Here is a 22,465-nt window from a genome sequence, read left to right on the forward strand (position 1 = left end):
GGTTCATTCAATAGGTATGCACTTAAGAATAATGTTATTTTCTTTCTTTTCTTCACAGTCATACAAACTAAGACGGAGGCAGAAAAAGATACAAGAGAGAGGTTGGGTAATTAAAAAGAGGTCTTAACAAATCAACATCTGCTTCGTATACACTTGAAGCACAAGAGGCGGAAGTTAGATAAGAGTTCATAATAGGTAGCATTTAGATACGAATCCCATAATGGGCAGGATAAGTCTGCATAGACAGAGTACATCGGCACTGTATGTTGCACATTTCTCTTCAGTTTATAAGTTCGAAATGCAGAAGTATACGAAAGACGTTTACAACTGTCCATTGTTTATTGTTTTTGTTTTTTTTTAATTTAATCTTCCAGCTCATTCACTTTCATCGGCAACTGCTTTGACAAAGTTATTCCGCTTGCTTTACCTGTACAGTATCGTACAGGAACAGGTCGTCTTTAGTCGCGTTACCAAGGAAGTAAATTACTCAAAGTACTTCTCTGACTCGATCCACGACGGGGAATCAGTGTAATGTTTTCGAGTATGAGATTGTGTTATTCTTCATTGGATTAATCCCTGGTCAAGAAATTTGAAACGGAACAGTTGAAAGGGGTTTGTAGTTTAGATTTTCGTGTTACATTAGATCGCCTAATTTTCTTTTTCGCCATGCGACATTTTGTTAAGTTTTCGAAACAGAGTTATCTACCTTGTAAGCACAATAACAGTGCAGTACTTGAGGTTTCGCTGGACGTTTTATTTATTTTTGTTCTTGTAAATTTATGCAAATTACAACTAATCATTGATTGGAGGGGGGGAGGAGTGTGCTTGTCAGAATTAAGGTGTTCGGACGAATTATTTGTACAAATGATGGCATTTACATTTAACCAATCCTACCATCAACGTTAATTTTGGACAAGCGATGACTATGTTGAATTTATCATGTGACGAGGTGGTTTTAAGAGACGCCATGAGTCCTATGGATGCCTAAAGCACACCGCTATAATACAAATATTGGCATGATTCTCATTACCTCTCGTCCTACTCGATTTTGAGATATTTACATCTGAAGCGGAAATTAATAACTCGTAAACCAAGTCGGCCGTTCATGTGAATCCAGGTTACGCAATTGATCTTATGTGCTTATCTAACTGTCAAAAATAATCTCTAAACTAGACCATCCCTCTTTCAATCTTATTTCAACATAAATGTAAACCAAATTAAAGATTCAGTTTCTTTGTGAATTTACAAACACAGTAGTCATGCTTATTAGGCCTATTCTTATAACCTAGAAACATAAGGGATGGGAAGGGGGATTTATATTACGAAACTATCCAGTGAAACCATATAAATTTATTTATGGTGTGAAAAGGTGGGAAAAGGATTAAGTTCCCAAAATTTGAGAATAAAACCCCCTGCTAAATAACTCTCAATTCCAAATGGTGTGTTTGGTGCAACATATGACAATCCCTAATAATCAAAATCCTATCATATGGAGCAACGCTATGAGACACCTTCACACTTCATCCATTATCCTTCCTGCTTAAGCAGAAGAGTACATTTCTCACATGTCAGTGTCATCAAGTTTCATAGTTTATACACCCTGCAAATATAAGTGCATGATGCAATTATTTATACAGTGTAAGAAAAGTAGCACAATTTTATGAGCAATCTTCAAATGTAGTGAATAAAACATATAAAAAGAACACTGTGGACGAAATGCTTTAAGTTTTGTTCTTTTTCCTCTGAAATGAGTACAAATTATTCCGCACCGTGTTGAAGGTTGGATCCAAGCCAAACTGTATACGTGCCTAATTTGATGGATTTCTTTCTTAAAAAGCGGTGAAATTGATGCTTTTCAGCAAGTCTTTGATTGTGTGTGTGTGTGTGTATATATATATATATATATATATATATATATATATATATATATATATATATATATATATATATATATATATATATATGTGCAAATAGGATGAAACCTATAAACTTAACTCATCATCACAAATTATGAAAATATAAAAAGGATGTTCTATAAATATTGATAAACTGAATAACTTAGCAAATTAATTAAATTAAAACATTGTGCACGAAACTTCAAACGTTTAAGTAGTTCATTAATAAAATGGGTGAGAAGTGACAAGACTAAACTCTGACATTATTGACTTATCTCCCTTGTATTAAGTTCAATTTAGAATAGGAACTGTGTGAATAGAATATCGTAATATGTCAGATTCATACAGAGCTAATGAGGAAACGACTATTGTCACAGTGAATGAGACCACAGAAACAATGACACAATTCTGAATGTCTCGCTGGATAGCATTTTTGGTAAACTTTCAACGGACTAGGGCAGATTGAAGAAAATGAGAATAATTATATAAACATAAACCTGCAAATGATTTTTTTTGTGGAAAGTATGCTTGTCAAATTTTAATTAAGGATTCAGGTGAAGTTTTTCTTGAACAACCTTTTACAGTGTTAATTTTGGAAAGTCAAGAGCTTTTTTCAAGGTGTCCTCTGATAAGTTGGTTCAACAAATAATATGGGTCATATGCATGGTTGAAGTTCACCGGCATTATAACAAAATTGTCATACTTCTTATTAGCCATCTTGAAGTTTAGATATTTACATCTGCAGCAGACATACATACATATGTAAACCAAACTGGTCGTTCCTTTGATCGCAATTTATACATTTGATGTCCTGTGCTGCTGTAACTGTCAAAGGCAGTCGCAAACCAACCAATCCATGTTAAAGCCTAACACAAAACAAATATAACCCAAATTGCAAATTTAATTTATGTGTGAATTGGCAAGCACAATGTCCATAATTTTAGACCCATGTCATCTACCTTAAAATGTACGGATTGGGAACATCGGGGGAGGGGAGAGAAGAGGTTGTACGTTCACTATTAATTAATTTATAGAATATAATATAATAACATAATATTATAACATAATCTGTATGTATTATCACATTAAAGATAATATCAAGACCTATTCGACAAATATTTCAGTCATTTCGCACATTTTCACAAGAAAATATTAACTAGCTTGGACCAAATTTAAACAAGATGTAAAGCTTATCAATATATATATATATATATATATATATATATATATATATATATATATATATATCCTTAAACAACTTGATCAAGCGCAGTTATCCAACATTGCTAGGGAAAAAATATAGAAAAAGAAAGACATTCATTTGAATGAATTATTTCACTCAAAGGTGACTGGTATGTCCGATTTTAAAGCTTTCACGATTCAGGTACAATTTTCTACTTATGCTGGTATTTCAGCCATTGCATATAGACAGCTCAATTTAACGATGAAAAACGTGGTTTCCAAAAATTTTACGTGATTTCAAGAATTGAGAATATTTGCTGTATTTCATTTCGAAATGCTAAGGCAGACTACGACAAATGACGAGCAAGAGTGGAAAATCAAACATTTTTATGAACAATATTTGGTATATGCAGACATGAGTGAAGGTGCAGTTGATTAATTACGTAACTAAAAGTGCACTAAATATGTTTCTTCCTTATGAAGACCTCCAGTTTGAATTGTCAGTTCAATGTAAGTTCCTATGTGTGCACACGTCCATTATCTCATTAGAAGGGGTTCTATCAACAACAACAAAAAACTATATGGCGAATGAGGACAACTTTTCACAAAGTTACACTAATTGGAAACTTAAATTGCAGGGTATTGATTTCATGTCCTCCATGGAATGTATTTAAAGTACTCTGTACGTCCTAGGTATTGGCTTGCGGTATGGAAAAAAATAAGAAAGAAAAACCTCCACCGAAGAAAGGAAATGCTGACAAGAAAGGAAATGCTGACAAGAAAGGAAATGCTCCACAAAAGAAAGAAAACCCCAATGAGAGTAGTGCACCAAAGGAGGAGTTAAAAAGGCGGATAGAACAGCTGGAGACAGAAAATGCTGCTCTGAAATTAAATTTTAACATGTAAGTTTTATTTAACGTGTGAGTTTCATTGGTATATATATATATATATATATATATATATATATATATATATATATATATATATATATATATATATATATATATATATATATAATAAAACTCACACGAGTTTCCTTTCAATGAAATATTTATACAACGAGTAGTATATCATTGATACATACAAATGCACATATTTGCGCTTTGAATGGAGTTACGATATGTTCCGCGTAACTGTGTATTGACGGAGTGAATGAACTTCTCACATCCCTGTGAGTGTGTTCGCTACAAAATGTAGTTCTACGATATTTCTTGTTGTTCACAATCACATATGCAAATTCATAAGTTGATTGTTTTCTTTTTGAGTTTCTATTTTTATTCACATATTGGATCAGTATAAGAAACACTCATGATTTAAACATGAAACATGTTTTTTTATGAAGAAATTAGTGCGCTACAAACACATTTAGCGTCTGTGCACTGAAGCTGAACTGGCAGACATTCACATACTTGCGTATGGAAATTTGCATGAAATAGAAACTAAGCCAAATGACGAACCAACAAGAGGTAATTAAAATATTTTAATATATTGACAGTTCATCTATGTCATTATTCTGCTATAATTAACAGTTCTAAAGACTATACTATTCTCTCTCTCTCTCTCTCTCTCTCTCTCTCTCTCTGTGGACGGTTTGACTAAACTTTACCATCATTCATAGGTCCAGAGACATCGTCGTATGGCACAAGCGTATCTAGCTACGATAATCCAGAGAGAGAGAGAGAGGACGACAATTGGGACATTTTTAAATTTAATAATTAATAATCTATTTTTAGAACATTATAATAGGTTTAAGAAACAAAAACACAGCATTAAATACGCTACAGTATGTGTGCCTCGTAACCGACAAATTTAACATATAGGCCTAGTTGGATATTGCAATTATGTATCATTGATATTATGAACACTGTAGACAGATCACAAGGAAAGCGTAAACATACCGTTACGACGAACCAGATTACTGTACGTTACTTGGTACAAGTTCAGTTTTAATGTTTTCGTCCAGGGCAATGTTTTTCTCTCTCACTCCACATTTTTCCTTATTTGTCCCTTTAGCATGAGAGGTGAGAGGAAATGGAACAAAGAAAGGATTTCATAGAAATTGTGTACCATTTTAATTTCATTTAAAAAACAGGGACTTATAATACTTGTTATGATTGTTTTCATATGTCATTTATGATTAATTAATGAATAGAAATTCAGCATTGATCTATATGCCTGCAGTTGAAACAGTTTTTAAGATATTCATATTATTGCGCCATGGGCGGGTCAAATTGCTTTATACCAACACTTTAAATGCCATGTTATTTTTAATGCATGTGGTATATATATATATATATATATATATATATATATATATATATATATATATATATATATATATATATATATATATATATATATGTGTGTGTGTGTGTGTGTGTGTGTGTGTGTGTGTGTGTGTGTGTGTGTGTGTCTGTCTGTATGTATGTATGTATGTACAGTGTTTTGCAGCAAGTTAGCACATTTTTGGCTAAATGGTGCCAGTTTAAAGGTAAGTGGTAAAAACGTAACATAAACAAATGATAGCATCCAGTTTTATTTTGCGCACAAAGTAATAAAATAAATGTACATTTCTTTCCTCCATTTTATTTATGTTTGAAACAGTTTGGAGGATTTTATAAATAGTGTGCAATAGTCTAAATTTAATGCATGTCAAGGCTCCTAATCTTCAATGTTTATCATAATCATACAGTGACTTGTGAAATTTGAAGAATATATGCATGTATGTTTATTTGTATATGTATCTAGATAGCTGGCTTACACTGGGGACGTTGCGATAGTGATAAAAAAAAAAAAAACAGGTTTTCGTTCTGATAACGTAAATATAGAATAACTTCGTTTTCGTTAAAACGTTATTAAAACCGGCTGTTTGCATGGAGTTTTTCGCCAATATATGCCGCTGCTATTAACGGCTAATAAATTGTGTGTGTCAACATAATGCTTTGGATTGTATATTTTGCTAAATTAGTTGCTGTTTTCGAAATGAAACGATTCGTATTGTTGTTAACACATTGACTGCGCAGACTGATACAGTGAAAGTAGAGCAGCAGCATCAGACAGATTTCAGGGCTTAATGCCTTTGGACAAAATATTTTAATGTTTGTAAGTTTACTTTCATGGAGTGTTGTTTTTTATTTTGTTCCATTATCTGCATTCAGTGGCCTTGAAATGTTGGATTCTAGTTCGCTAACAGTAGCTGCTCTCACATTTTTCCATTGTTACTTAATTTGTTTGTTATCAACACTCATCAGTGACCGATGTCTCCATCGTTTTCAAACATAATCATGAAAGCGTTAAGAGATAGAATGGCAAGTGTATTGTTATATTTAACCAAGAAGTTTTTTTTAACAATAATTTAAATGTTATTACATAAAGCATAGTTGTTCTTGTTTGGAATCCCTTTTTAGGCAATTTTGATGCCGTTAGAATATTTTAAGATATGTATATCCTAATTTGGGAGGATGATAGAGTGACCAGCAGCAGAAGAAAAAAGTCCGAAAATGGAAATACAAATTTGAAAAACATACAGAAAGGTATATATACTTCCTAAATAGGAGAAAAAGTATTTGTAAAAGTGATATCACCGCATTGTGCCCATAATCTTTTTTCTCACAAAATACATTTTAGCATCTCACTATGAAATATGTACCAACTATTTTTACATGCGGAGAACCTACCTAGTCAAGTTTGTACAATTTCGAACTTCATTGCTTGTCCGTGTCAGAAACAGTAAAACATTATTCTTTTCTGATATTTCCTCTTTAAAAAAAGTTAAACAACCTCTGTACGATGTCAAGATAACTATAAATAGCTATTGCAAACTCACATTTTACTCAGACGTCTTGTGCAGTAACAATATATTGTCATTACAATGTACAGGAAAACCTGTACAGCGTTATTGAACGATTCATTGTCATTATCTTTATAAAGCTATTATCTCCAATCGAATGCAAATTATCAAACGAAAGCTCATTCTATTTTACCTGCTTAATGATGCATTGGGAGAATAGTTACATATTGTATTGATGATTATGTTGTTTCTCTTTTGCAGTGAAAGGATTCTCGCCGAACTGAAAAAAGAAAATATTGATAGAACAGTTTACATTATTGATACTACGATTAACACATTGGTTAAGTGAGTATCACATTACTCCCTCTGAAATCATACCAACGTCAAACGATATGGTATGTATCTAAATTTATGTACCAAACTATGTGAGAGATAGCATATGAGCAATATTGCCTGTGATTTTAAAGTGTGGATTTATTTGTAAAAAAAAAACACATGACAATGAGATTGCTAGGTGGGAATCAAAGATAGGGGCCGTTGCACAAGATTTCTGTGCTTCCTACTAATTTTTATGTCAGCATTTTGTGCAAATATTTGTGTAGATGTCACGATCGTGTGTATTTACTCCAAAAGAATTGACATATGCAGAAGCGATTAAAGCTGTTATAGAAATACTTTGACCATTTTAAAATATATAGAAAATGCACTTTTAGCAAACAAATGCTTGGCAAAGAAGCACCTAACACATTTGTCGAGCCAACATATAACTGATTGCTCGTTTAATATTTTATTGAGTATATGGGTTTTTTTTACCATTCAGCGAAAGTGTTGAGGTTATATATATATATATATATATATATATATATATATATATATATATATATATATATATATATATATATATATATATATATACTTGCTATATTATATTTGTGAAACCCAATATATTCAATCCAACGACAGATACATTTATTTTTTCAGAACCTAGTTTCTTGACAATATGTGTTTATTATAGTCTTCTCTTTTTTTTGGGGGGGGGGAGTTCTTTCTAATGTTATGTATGTACTCAGAAGTAGCATATCTTTACCAGCTTGTTGACTATACAATAAGTCAAAGAATTACATTAAAGCCCATCATTTGTTTTATTTCTAGAGTAATTGAGGAATATAAAAAGGAGAATACTAAGGATGCAGAGCAGAAGGGAAACGTCGAAGGATTGAGACACAGGTAAACGTCAATTTTTCGCAAACATTATAATAAATCATCAAAAAGTATACAATGTTCTAATACATTTAAATAGCCTTGAATGAGCTGATGAACCACTAGTCTTTCATTTGCTGTGTGCCAACAGTCTTGAATGTGTTGATGTATCAATAATCTTGATGTACCACAATGACATAATCCAGAAGGTCTTTTAACGAGTCCTTAATAATCCCAAAGTCGTACTGTTGTCGAACAGGTCAACGATCATTTTATAATTCCGATTAATAATTTAAATAAATGATTCCTCTCAAAATATATATGAACACTACTATCAGTGATTCCGCAAACTGATAACAAAACAATTAAGAAGACATTGTTTACAAACTCCTTTATACACGTATTTCACATGAAGTGAGACACCATAGTTTTTCCCATGTAAAACCCTAGGTCTTGAACAAAAATTAAAATAAACATCTTCCTTACTACTTATAATCATCATATTGTTGTTATTTTGGGTTAAGACCATTCTGCAGCATATACTAGTCAATACATGTGACCAAAATATATAGTAGACGAAGAACCCAGAAGAATCCCGGCAAGGAACACAAAACTAATTTACTGCAAAAATTTCTCACATACCCAAGCAAAACTGAGCCAGAGACTCGAACCTGCGCAGACAAAGGTGAGATATCAATGATCTGGAAAGGCGAGCGATTAGACCACCATGCCAAACGTGCCATAGCTTATAATCATGACAAAAATCAGGCAGACAAAACATGACAATAGTCAGGTTGACAAAAATTCAACACTCAATCAAGAACAAAGTTAAAGCACACACACACACACACACACACACTATATTGAAAGTCTATTTTTTCAACATTTTCATCAGTGTTTTAATTTTTTAAAAGCTTGTTCCAATATGAGCTTATAATGAGCAAACTTATTTTGTATTATCGCTCTACATAAAACTTGAGCTATGAACTTATGGTGAATCTAGAACTATTCAAATGCTTTTCTGTATCGATACGGAAGAAGAAATGTTGCTCATTTTATAAATTTCTAAACGGTTCAAGAAGAAAATAAACTATTAGCGCAGTCAAAGAGTTACATGGCAATTCCACCCCCACCCTCTCTAGAAGATATCACTTTGTGAAAATACGTGGTGGCCATGCTAATAACGTTTATTATCACTTTAACAGGTTGCACAATGAGACAGATTGTACACTCGATACTGAATATAGTAACCATACATTACACAAACATCCTGCTTGTTGAATGCCAAGACAGTCGGTATTTTTAATTATAAAGTCATGGGTGCATTGTACTTTTGATTGAGTGATATTGTCGTATTTTCCTCTTGCGAGAGTCTTTTATATGAATTTCAGTGTTATCTAATAATTATTTGGATATGTTAACTGACTTAACGAGTTTTATTTCTTGGAAATTTACTTTTCGATGTTCTAAGACACTTTGAAGTACATATTCATGATTAAATAATAATTTATGTAGTAATGTAATGATTTCTGTGGCAAGTATTTTTTTAAACTATTTGTGTGATTTTCATGTTAATTGTTAAATGTTTTAGCGTGAATTTAACCATGACGAGATACATAATGTGTGCACGCATAATCAGTATCAAATAATTGTATATTATGATTTCTACAACATTTCTTCTCTAAACGATCAGCTTGATCTTTTTAAAATCATCTTTCGCAAAACAAAGATACTAACTATTAGTATATAGTACAATAATTTCTTCAATAAAATATGCTATATATCATTTGGTATCACAACTTACTATTTAATATACTATATATCTATTTGATATTTATAGCATTGTAAAACGTAATAGTATATATGATCTTTGAAGAATAGAGACGAATAGGAAAGGATCACAGTTAATTGTCAATGCATGGCAAAACATGAAATTATAAAGAAATAAATATTAGATGAAAAGATAGTGAACAAACGTTTCATGAAGAAATTGTCAGGTCTATCGTAAAGCCCATTGGAAAGTTATAAGAAAAGGAAGACCAATTAATATGACATTACAGTATATATACATATCATTAGAGATTGAAAAATATTGGCCTTTTTAATGAAAATGTAAAACTCTCCCTGCTCTTTCTCATATTCATGTCCAACAGACAGATACTACGAAGAAAAATCCGATTTTGATTCCAATAGATATGAAAGTACGGATCTATCAAAATTAAATCAAAATTATATGATATAATTTAACACTTTGTAAAACTATGAAATAAATGTAGGGAAGAAAAAGTTACGATCAGATAAATGTGTTGCAACTCATTATGAGACATGGGGAAGAGATAAAAAAATTAACTGAAAAAGACTGGTTTAATTAGATATATATCGACACACGTTTAAAGCAGTACTGCATTACATAACTAGCAGCCCAGGAACGAGATAAAAACGTCTACATTAGATAAAAATCTACTTGCAGAAAAAGATGAATAACATTATAATTACTAAAACCAAAAACAAAAATAAAAAGCAGACCAGCACGGAGATATAACTCAGTTTCTACACGTGAGACATCAAATACATCATGTACTGGTAAACCGTTGCAGGTTATGGAACTTTGGTGTTGCCAACTATATTTACGCACTGTTTATTGCAGCGCCCATGTTATCGATATGGTCTTGAATCTTTTGAATTTGATTTCCGTAGATAATAAGGTTTCCACTCCCTTTATCATCAGATCTTTTACCTATCGATACTCTGTTTCTGTTTGTTTCAACATATTGATACGTGCAGCAGACATACCAGCTCTTTGATTTGGTTGATTTCAGCCATGTTCTTTTTGCGACGGCTTCAAATCAATGTCTTGAACTTCCACGTCAGGCGTTTGAAGTTTTCCAATTAGACCTGTGAAAATCACAGGCTCGCCCGGTTCGACGTCAACAAGAACCTTGCTAGTAAATCCAGTCAGTCCGTTTTGGTGCCGAATCTAATCATGTCTACATCATGATAGCGTTGGATCTTTGCTCTGTAGTGTCCTTAAATGATAATATTCATTCCATATACTATCAAATACGCGTACAAATTGACAAGATACAATCAACGAACGCTCGTGGTGTTGGTGAATGCTCGAGAGCACTCAACGCCTTAACCTTTAAAAAACGTATTGTGACCGTCTATGAGAGTTCGCGGTAGACAACTTTGTCGTGCAGGGATTAAGTCACCTTGTAAATAATCAAAATTTGCAAGTTTGCAAGTAGCGGTGCAAACACGGACAAGTCAAAATATAATATATGCGAGGGATTACCAGCTATGCGACCATATGCGTTCCAGGTCCAGTTGATGAATCCAGGTTAACAATTCCGGTGTCCCTGATGCGGAATATAATTGATTTAATTTCATGTCGCATAAAGACAAGTCTAAAATGACTTACTGACTTTACCACAGCGTGTAAATTTAAAATGATTAATGCACGCACTATGGTCATGAACAGAAATAACTTCTGCCGCAGTGTATTATACGAGTCGTCCCGGGTAGTCGATGGCTCTTTTATTTTATTTTTTATTCTTTTATGATAAACAATGCGGCCTCCAGAATAATTTTTCAAAGCTATCCAGGATGCAGTTCCGACGATCAATAATGCTGCCGCTTTTGATCCGCAGCTGCTAACCATGCTATAATGGAAATATTCCTCTGTTGTTTTTGCATTTGTGTCACCTCTGATTTTGATAACTGTAATACCACTGAGGTGTTATTTTGTCTGCCTGCCTTTAACTTGGTAGGTTGTGCTTTAGTAAACCACACAGGGACAATTCCTGTCCCTTTCTGGAGAAAATTTCAATACAGTAGTTTTGTATTGCGCCTATTTTCGCAAGCTGATTTGGGCTAAGTCTAAGCTTAGCTTCATTGTGGGACATTAGTGCTATTCAGTTATAATAATTGCGGGCCTTACACATGCGCGTCCCTACCTCTCATTCAACACCTGCGCCCTGCAACAACAACATCGTACCAGACCTGCCAACTCTTACGATTTTGCCGTATGTCCTACGAAAATTACCCTTAAAATACGGACTTACGGCATACTAGCAAAAACTACGGAAAAATGATCGTTGCCGAAAAATCCGGATAATTGGTTCATCCATATTTTATTTAGATCCGGGTTTCATCTTAGAATTAGTGAAATTAATCAGGGAACCAGATTAACTTTGCCGCAGCACCCCAGACGCTTGAAACTGCACCTATTTGTTCATGCGAAGCGTCAGCATGATCAAACTGTTGATTATAAAAAAAAAATTAAAATGGCGTCAAAAAATCGATGCATTGTTAAGACAAAAGGGAAAATAAGCTTCTAGAAAAGTGTGAATTATCAACACAGAATAACAAAAAGGAGTATTTAGATTCTTGTGACTAAAAGCTGGAAAGGATACAGTTACGCTTATTGAACATCACGTGCCAATTTCAGTATGTCTCGTGGCGGGAAATATGATTGCCGTCGTCGTGAAATGGAAACGAATTTCCAGGAATTATGTAAAGTTGAGAGATAGCAACAAGCCATTGAGCTGCATAGGGCTTGGAACATAAGTTTGTGCAACTGCACTTGTGCAAATAAAGTACTTTACAAACTTTTCAGTTGAACATAGTGTTTATCGTCGATGCGTCGAACTTTTAATTACGTTTTCCAGCTTTACAATAGCAGTTATTGATATTTTGTTACGCCTTACTGAAAACTGGTCAATCTTACTGCCTTACTGAGACGGACTCGTTAGGGTTGGCAGGTCTGCGTCGTACCAGAGGGAATTACAGCAATGCATATATAACGGGCACCATGCTGTGTTACAAGTACATGAAAGTGCCTATCAATCACAGACTGACTATACAGGTTCGTGTTTTCCAACGAAAGGAAATAAATCTAGTACAAATGAATGAAATCGTGCTGGGACATCTGTAGACCTGTGTCAATGTCTTGGTTCCGGCTCACGAATGATCACATTTTGTCAAATGCAAGTGCCTCACGATTGTTTGTGAAGCCTGGACAAATTTCTTCCGACGGTTTGAGATGACCGTTTAGACTATTCAGACACATCTAAATTTTTAAATATCATTTGATTCACCTGCTATGCTCTGCGCACCTGAGGTATAGTTCGAAACGCTATGAATACATGGCCAGGTGCGCTGACACCTTGTTGTGTATTTCTATGCCTTGATAAGTGCCGAATATGGACTTCCTACTAGTCTGTGCTGGGCGTGAGAAAAGACAGCGGTGATGTGCTTCGACAACAAACGTGTTTCTGTAGCCACCGAAGGGAGTGTTCACGTCCACAATGCTAATTTCAACAGTTTGCAATAAACACGTCCCTAACACCAAATTAAATAATTACTTTTGCCCTTTATGTATAATGTCACTGTGTGCGTGGCTCTGAAAATAGCTTTGAGAACTTCTTTGCACAACCCAAATATATGACTGTGAGTAATTGCACAGAAAACGATAACCAGTCTCCTTTAAGTTGACCTTGATGTTGTGCGAGTCCAAAATTGCGATCAGCATTTATGATAGTTACAGCGGAAGTTTTAGCATTTTCAGCCTCGTTTCTGACCTCTCCAGTAGTACACTGGAACCGATTAGCGCTGTCGGATCCATCATGGTAATACATCATAGAGGGGCAAGCGCATTTTACATAATGGTCATTGTCCAATGTCAACACTGCTCAGACATGCTTCAATGAAACAGTGTTCGTTGCTCAACAAAGTCATTATACCGTTCTTAACAAATCCCACTAGTATAATTTGTACCATCGGTTCGTATAAGTTTTCCTTCACTTTCCAAGAATGTCTTACACGGAAGATAATACCAAGACGTACCAAGGACTTGTAATTCTATTGGATCTTTTTGGTATGGACCCTTAGCTGAGTTCGAACAATGATCACATATTTTTTCCACTTTAATCTATACTTAGCTGTCTCCATGTCAAACGCAGGTTAGAAGAGTTCTTCAAATGTTATTACTATTCATACATTATCGGTTTCCTTTAATACGTATTTGGTGACTTCACAATTTGCATCTAGGCTTAGTCCACATCCGTAATTTATTTCCCACCGCCCCATTTACAGTTATGGAAACCGTTAGACATTGTTGGGCAGGTTCATTAATAATTTTACTGACGGGTGTGTTTGTGAACAATACCTGGATAATATCAGAAAATCTATTTCCATAATATGTCATGTACACGGGATATCTCGCTTTGAAAAAATATACGGGCATCACAACTCTATGTACCCCTGTCGTTGTATTTGAATTTCATGTGGATCTCTAATGCATAATTGTATTGTGGATGTCTCCCTATGGAGATGTACGATGTGCCCGTCTTAGTTTACAAGGGTAAAACGAAGATGCATCAACGGGGATGTTTGCTTCAAAGATAACACCGGCGCCGCGGAAGTAATCGATATTAAATCATCAAGTTTCACTTCTTTTGAAAGCACAAAGTAGTATGTAACCCTGGGAAGCTACTTTCGCGGAAGCTCTGTTTTCATAGATGCAATGAGAGAGTCACGACTTAAATTTATCTGAAAGATTTGGTGATCCTGACAATGTCAGGAGATCAATTGCATCTGAAGCTCTCCAGATCCTACACGCAAAATTTGTGTGGGAAATCTCAATAATATATTCAGGCCAGCCGATAATTGTTTTGTTTTTCGATGACCGCCTATTTAATCGAGACGACAAAAACTGAGTGTGGGATCGTGTTCGCGTATGAAACTTGAAAAGTCTTTGCCAGTCATCAATGAAATCCTCCTTCAAACCTCATCATTAACAGTGAGTTACTGGTGTGTGGAACTTTTAGCAATATGCGAGGTTACGTCATCATCCATTGAAAACACTAAACGAGTTCTTAACGGTAAGATCCCCAAGAGACCATAATTGAATATTAGGCCAATGTAATGCACACACGAATTCGCGAGTGTAGTCTCGAATATATGAAGATTCGGACTTCCCTAGGTGATTTGTGTAGAGAAATTCACATCATATTCTGATTTCGTTGATGCGCTTTTGATCACAAAGGTGACATATGGAGTTGTATTTAAAAAAAAATAATCTGTTTCAATGGAAACTTCGTCAGAATTCATCATCGGTGCGGTAATGGACATAAATTTATGTCATCAATAAATTCGTGCATTAACAAGCGCAACGTTTACAGATCTATAATATCGTTGGTTATAAACCGTTGACAAATCCATTGATGACTTCTAGTGCGTTCTTGCTCATGCGAAGTGGCTCCATCGGAGTTATAAACGAATCCATAGAATCATGTATCTATTTGTGTTTGACAGACAAGCATTTCAACCCTCATATGGAACCTTTGGTTGTCATAGAATCATTGGTTGTCTCAAGTTTACATATACGACCACCACGACCTTGAGTGGTTCTTGGAGGAGATCCTCCATTGGGATAGATATTCGTCTGCTTGCTCATTTTGAATCCTTTGTCAAAACTGATCCATATATCTTTCCAAGTGTAATTTGAATGAACGGAGACAAATCTCACAGGATGGATCACTCTTTTCTTTACTTCGTCTTTTGTTGTTGTTGTTGTTGTTTAACCAGCATTGCAAACATTTCTTCGAAGCATGGTGTGAGGTCTTCACATGCTGTCTGTCGCGACTGAAATATGTCTTTGACACACTTGCTCGCGTAAACGTTCTAGTGTTTCGCCTCACCTTTGGGGCGTCGGTCAACAGATTTTGCTATGGATTCGTATGAGGATGTCATCATAGTACATGAAAATTATAGTTGTTAAGTTGCTTTGTCTTAATCGGCTTTATAGTTTCCTAGGTAAAGCAAGGGAGGTTCTAGTTAAGTCAGTATTGAGGAAATTATACAGGTTCCGTTTGGCCCGCGCAAACATATTCCGATACTCATCCAACGAGTGGTCTGTGTCCATGAATGCCACGAAATATCATCAACATGATAATTGCGTCCCAGTGCCATGGAACTTTTATTTATATCAATACACTTTCTCTAGCGGAATAATGGTTTCAGTCGCCGCTGATTTATTTCATCCTAGGCGTGTGGTAAAATCTGAATGAAAAGGATATAACCTAGCTTATATATTACAATTTTACGGCTTCCATCAAGTGAACGTTAATATATATTTTATGTTACAATCATAAGAATGTCCTAGTATAAGTCTGGTGTATATGCCATTGTTATCTTGTACTGCAGAAGGCATCACTCTAATTAATTTACTAAGTACTGTCTTCACTATCGTCACTATTCATTTCAATGACTTCATCGCTGGGTTCACTCATAGACGATACGATCTGAAGTTGCATATGTTTGGTAATCTGACAAGACCGGTTGACTGTTTTTCATTTTGTACCAACCCACTGGCAGAAAACATTGTTTCACAAATATCTATTAGATTATTTAATGTGTTGTAAGCTTACCTATGCTTTATGTTTCGTTTGTTTATTTTTGTCATTATGTTGTTGTTCCTGCTGCAAAGCACAAATTTCGATCAATGACTGGCGTTATACTATGTAATTTTAGTTTGTTCTTGATTGGTCTTAAATAAATATTTATATTTTCCCTCAAATCCTTAAAACGCTTTGATACGTGTGTCATTTAGCTCATCTTGGAATACTCCTGCTTGTACGACTTGATGGTCATATGAAACAGAAATAGTCAAAACCATCACGTTTAGTAAAACTAATTGATTTCCCTACAATATAAAGTGAAATTGCAAAACAAGGTTTCATGAATATGAATTAAAACAATTATCAATGTCACATTTTAAGCCCAAACGTATAGTGTTACGACTCTGTATTCTTAATCTAGTTAACAGAAAAAAGATGGCTGAGGAATACGTTTTGTAATATTCAACAAATAGTGTATTTCCCAAGAAAACAATGTGAATATTCAACAAGAACAAAGTGTCCTCGAATGAATTCAAATTAATTTTTTAAAAAATAACAATTTAGTCCAAAAGTAGTAGTGAGCATTTTGTAATTCCAGTAAATAATTGAAATTAATACATCCACCCAAATTAAACACCAAGTACAACAATACAACTGATTTATCTTCAGGTGTTAAGGTATGAAAGAGTAATTATGAAGTAAACAACATTAATATAAAGAAAATTAGACACAATAGCAGAACCAGGATACATGTCAATTGCCTTTCTAAAACTTTCTGAGTTCTCAACATTATCAGGGATTTCCAAGTGAAACATTAATATTCTACACTCTGATACAAGTAAGCATGTTTGACTCCAATAATAATAATTTGAATAGTAAATATATAAGAATATATACATGTTAGCTATGTATTATGTTGTTTACATAATGCGTGCCATTAGTCAGGTAGACCGCTACTTTCATTTTTGACATAGGTCAGTTGCAAGATACAGATATACGTAACAGGTAATCATGGGGAAAAGCCAACAAACAAATACAAATTAAATTCGCATAACAATAAAATGTTCAAAATGAATTTCGAAAGTATTTAGTTTGTTGATGTACCACAATGGTATAAGCTACCGTGGTTTTGAATGAGTTCTCAGTAATCCCAAAGTAGAGTTTCTTTTGTCAAAACGTCACTGAGCATTTTAGTAATCCTAGTGAGTAATTTAAATAAATAATAACTCTGAAATTATATCTGAACACAAAGGCAAACTTTGATGATGGATTCCCACCGATTGATAAAGAAAATGAATGAAATATATGTTTATTGTTGCGAGTTTATGCTCTTCAAAATAATAACGTAAAGAGTGCAAGGCAAGAAGCTTTGCAAAATTCAACAAATATTTTATTTCCCTAGAACACCAAGTGAAATTGAGGAAAAGAACATACGGTATTGCGAATAAAATCCGAAAATAATACAAGAATTAGAGACACAAGTATAATTTAAAGTCCTAAATAGTTTAGTAGAAGTTCAGAAAAGATCCCCAAACACTGAAGGTGATGATGTGTCTGTTGTAGCCTATAGATTGTGGATGTGTCAACAGTCTTTTGTTGAATCACAGTAACACAATTATAGGTTTGAATTCAATATATATTCTAGTGAACGTCTTTATCCAAGAATTTTATCAGAGCACTTTTGTATTTCCAGAGGAAATAATCACTTGAATTCAAGATTTAACGAAATAGAATTTCCAGCCCATAAATGAGATACTAAACACAACATATAATGCACCTTGAAAGTGCCAGATCTTTAAGAAACGACTGAAAAATCCTCTCAGGTACAAGTTTATATAGTTCTCTAATTGACCTCAGGTCAAAATTAGCATTTTCTTAAACAACAAAAAAAACCCATTAACTAATGGAACATAATCTTCTAGAATAATGTTGATGTTTACAAAATAAAAACAAGAACATGGACTTAGTAAAATACATTAAGGGAATTCCAAAAACCTAGACCTAGATCCATATAAACATTTGTACTACTTTTAATAATAATTCTGATTTTAAGTCCATACAAAAAGAGAATAATTTAGCTATGTATTAGTTGTTTACACAGAATAAAATAAAAATAATAAATTCGGCTCAGGCAGAAATAAACTCAATTTTGAACAAGGTCAAGTTCAACATACAATGTTACATTACAGTAGCATATAATGAAATAATAATAATAATAATAATAATAATAATAATAATAATAATAATAATAATAATAACAATAAGAAGAAGAAGAAGAAGAAGAAGTAAAAGAAGAATGGTAATAATAAAGTAAAAACTAACGAACAATGTAAATTAAATATTCATAGCATTATCAAAACATTTATTTACATTTTCACTTGACCCACAGTGGAACAGAATGTGAAGGTTTCCAGCAAAAAATCTAGTTTAACTGTAAACAAGACAGACTTTGATCTCTTGCTATGTAATCAAGTTGGTTACAACTTACAATCATGGACAACAGTTAAGCGCACAAGATAAATTAAATATATTTAACACCCTCATTCATAAAGTAGAAATTTATATACAATAAATATTTCCATTTCATATTTGTCAACAAAGCATATGATAACATATTCAATAAAAATACACAGGATATCTCATGAATGACTCTTAATTTAATTACACAAACTATACACATAATAAATCAATTCAGATTATCTTTCCTGTGATGTGTCTAATGTAAATGTTTTATTTTTGCAACATCAGTCGCCACCAAAACAATCTCTGTTTTTTGTTTTTCATTTTGTTAATTATAGTACTGGGATTGTGGTGACTGAATGCAATAATTGAAGAAGGAGCTAAATTAATGTACACTTCAAAATGTTACAAAGACGATGTAATAGCCATACAATCCTTCTCAGCTGGGGAATACTTTTTTTCTGGAACATGCTTCGTTTTTAGAAAACTAGCATATTGGATGATCCGAAACGTTTTTGTATTCTCGAATCAAAATTCCACTAACATTTACATTACTTGCATCAACAGACATTTTAAACAATTTGCGAAAATTTGGTGCTGAACAAACTGGTGCACCTTTAATTATGGCCTATAATTTGTCAACATATTCCTGACTTTTGTCACAGCTATGCTGAATGCATTATCCGACTTGAGCATAAGAAAAAACTCTGAATATAATCACTTTTAGTTGAATCTATAACATCTTTCTGTTGTAAATACTGAATTTCTTTTTTCAAATGTTCCTGCTAGAGAGGATTGCTCCTGAATGGATGCCCTTTCACACGAGTAGAATCAACGTCTTGATTTATTTTAACTGATCTTGCTTGAATACCAGGAGAAAAGTGCTCATATTCAAATAATAGCTTTTTTAGTTCATTCCATTCATGTTTAATATTTCTGAGTTCAGAAGAGTGGTTAAACAAGTATCACTACATTCAGACTGAATTCTGTCTTTTAAATCCTTAATGTGTGGGACATGCTGAACTAAACCTATTGAATAATGAAATGTGATTTTTCAGATAAAGTACTTCTTTTTATGAGAACTTTCTGTTTCCGCCTTCAGGAGTGTGACCGGTATAATTTAAGTCATTAAGTCTTTTATACGGACAATTTTGCCCAAAGAGAATTTTAGGAATGGACAAGAGAGTTAGTTCCGTTTCACCAGGCCAAATACTCCTTTCGTTTGTACCTCTGTCATGCCTTAATTTTATTTTTGACAGAGTGAATATTAGTTCTTGCTACTTCAGAAGCCTTTGACAACTTTATGTTCGAAATCAGACATATAGTCAAGAACTGGTATCTTAGAATCTTCATTTGAAATAAGTGTCTTTTTAATGACTTCAGTGGTCCACGGACAGCATGTCTAAAAAGTAATTCAAAAGGAGTAAAAGAGGCAGAACTTAATCACCAGAATGTAAACGCCTTTTGCGTAAATTTCTTTCATACCTTTATTCATTTTCGACTGAGTAGCTTAAATATTTGTTCATTCTTCTTAATAGTATTGGACAACTTAATTTTTAAATCTTAAATTTGAAATCATAGACATTGTCAAGAAGATTAATCTTGAAATCTTCATTTTTAGAACCTAAAAGGTCCTCGCACAGTCCGTCCAAAGGGCATCTCTAAGGACTAAAACGCAGTGGCTCTTGAACGGATTCACTAACTGCAAACAACAATAAAGATACACGCTCGCTCATCCTAATCCTTTCTATTATCAAAGCAGTATGACCGAATCATGCTTTACAAAGTGTGATTAAATGTGTCAAGGTCCCCTTGGCTTTTATGATGAGAGGCAGAAGATTTTAAGTGTTGGATGCCTAATTCTTGAATAACTGTTTGGACAATTCCAGATATAAAATGTGTCCCTTGATCAGGTTGGCAGATTTGTGAAGGCCATCAAATGTAAAAAAAAACTTTATCAAAGATTTGAAAATAGCTTTAGGTTTAATATTTCTCAAAGGAATTGTTCGCTGACCACTCGTCACTAGCGGTTACCTTAGGTTGTCTTCATTTGCTGACAACGATACCATTGTTCACAAAGAAATAACGTGAGACTTGTGTGGTTTAAAGTTGCCTATTAACCCTGTGAAACAAATAGGGAATCGCAAAATCTAGTTTCTGTTCGACAAAGAGTAATTATCTGTTTTCATCGGGCCTAAATTAGAGGAAATGTGAAGTATACAGAGAATCAGCGCGATCAATACCTATAGATTGGGCAATATCAGGAGCAATGGTGACCTAATGAAAAGAGTGACCAAAAATTGTGAGATTTACGGGAATAATTTCCTGATCAGCATCATTCTGAAGAGTAATGTAATGCAGAGCTCTGGTAACTGCACAAACACGATAGAAGTCAAGGATATGACTCTCAATAGGAGCAACGGCTTGATTTAAATAAGGCTTTTTAAATACTAATGGTTTAACCACGACCTTATGTTCATCTAGGTCATTGACAAGTAATACATGAATACCTTGTAAAAGTAAAGATTCGACTGCTACAACATTCCTCGATCCGGAAAACTACGTTTCATGCCAAATGGATACAATGGAGCGGAACATTAACGTACCCTATGGCCGGAAGAATAACACGTTCACGTAAAGAATGCTTCTCCGAGAGGGGCAAAGTACCTGATAACAAATGAGTCTGAGAAGGTCCTGTGTCTCTTAATGTTTCAATAGGGATTAACTAGATATAATCCCGTATAGGTGATATAAAATCTTCTGACAGTTCATAATCTCAAAATTTGAATCAGACGGCTTTATTTGACATAGTAAATGCATTGCTTTCAGTACAAGACCATGGCATTGACCTCTTTGAAATAAGATCATTTGGAATAGTTCTGCCTTTATTTCGGTAACCTGTAGTGGTTAGATATTGTGTGCCTTTTCTTCTCCAATAAGTGCACGTGGTACGGTGTAAGGATTTCTGATGAATCTTGGCGGAACTATGTATACTTAAACTTGTTCCGGCTTGAAATTACTCGTGCACAACAGAGATGAATCTTTTGCAAAATGAAACTGCTGAGAGGAAGACTTGCTGGCAAATGAAAATATGTGGATCAAGGAATAAGCATCTTTTGTACTAGCAACATTTCTCGCAGTTTCCGCTTTTTGCTAATCAAGAGAGGTCTTGACATCATTATTTATACAGTACTTGAACTCTTCGATTATATAAGCTGCTTGATGTTATCGAAGTATTTATCAGCGTTCTTGACTGGGAATGACATATTGAATGGTTGGGGGTTTCTTTCTCTCCAAATTCGTTTCGGCAATTTTCATAAAATGAAGAAAGTATTTATATACTTCTTTTTCTTGATAGGAATGCCAACCTAATATGTATGGTAACATCAACACCTATGTGTAAATGTAAGGGAGAGTGGTGCCAGTTTTAATTATTGTAATCTATTTTGCATTTCCAATTATTCCATTCCTATCTGCATTGGAACGTCCCTCTTATGTTTGCTTTCTTTCTCTGCCTCTCTCTCTCTCTCTCTCTC

The 22,465-nt window shown here is 34.0% G+C and overlaps 1 protein-coding gene across 4 annotated transcripts in view; it reads left to right on the forward strand.

The window, feature by feature from the left end:
- Window positions 1-240: 240 nt before the first annotated feature.
- LOC149797666 (uncharacterized) overlaps window positions 241-22,465 on the forward strand; it is a 51,809-nt gene continuing 29,584 nt past the window's right edge. For all 4 annotated transcript variants that reach the window (XM_089962575.1, XM_089962576.1, XM_089962578.1 and 1 more), the window contains exons 1-4: window positions 241-612; window positions 3,771-3,979; window positions 7,129-7,212; window positions 8,020-8,094. In XM_089962575.1, the coding sequence (XP_089818701.1) occupies window positions 3,786-3,979; window positions 7,129-7,212; window positions 8,020-8,094 (353 nt within the window). In that variant the 5' untranslated portion in view covers window positions 241-612; window positions 3,771-3,785. The remainder of the gene's footprint in view (window positions 613-3,770; window positions 3,980-7,128; window positions 7,213-8,019; window positions 8,095-22,465) is intronic.

Source organism: Sinohyriopsis cumingii, chromosome 6 (genome assembly GCF_028554795.1).
Source record: "Sinohyriopsis cumingii isolate HCF-2022 chromosome 6, ASM2855479v2, whole genome shotgun sequence".
Taxonomy (NCBI): domain Eukaryota; kingdom Metazoa; phylum Mollusca; class Bivalvia; order Unionida; family Unionidae; genus Sinohyriopsis; species Sinohyriopsis cumingii.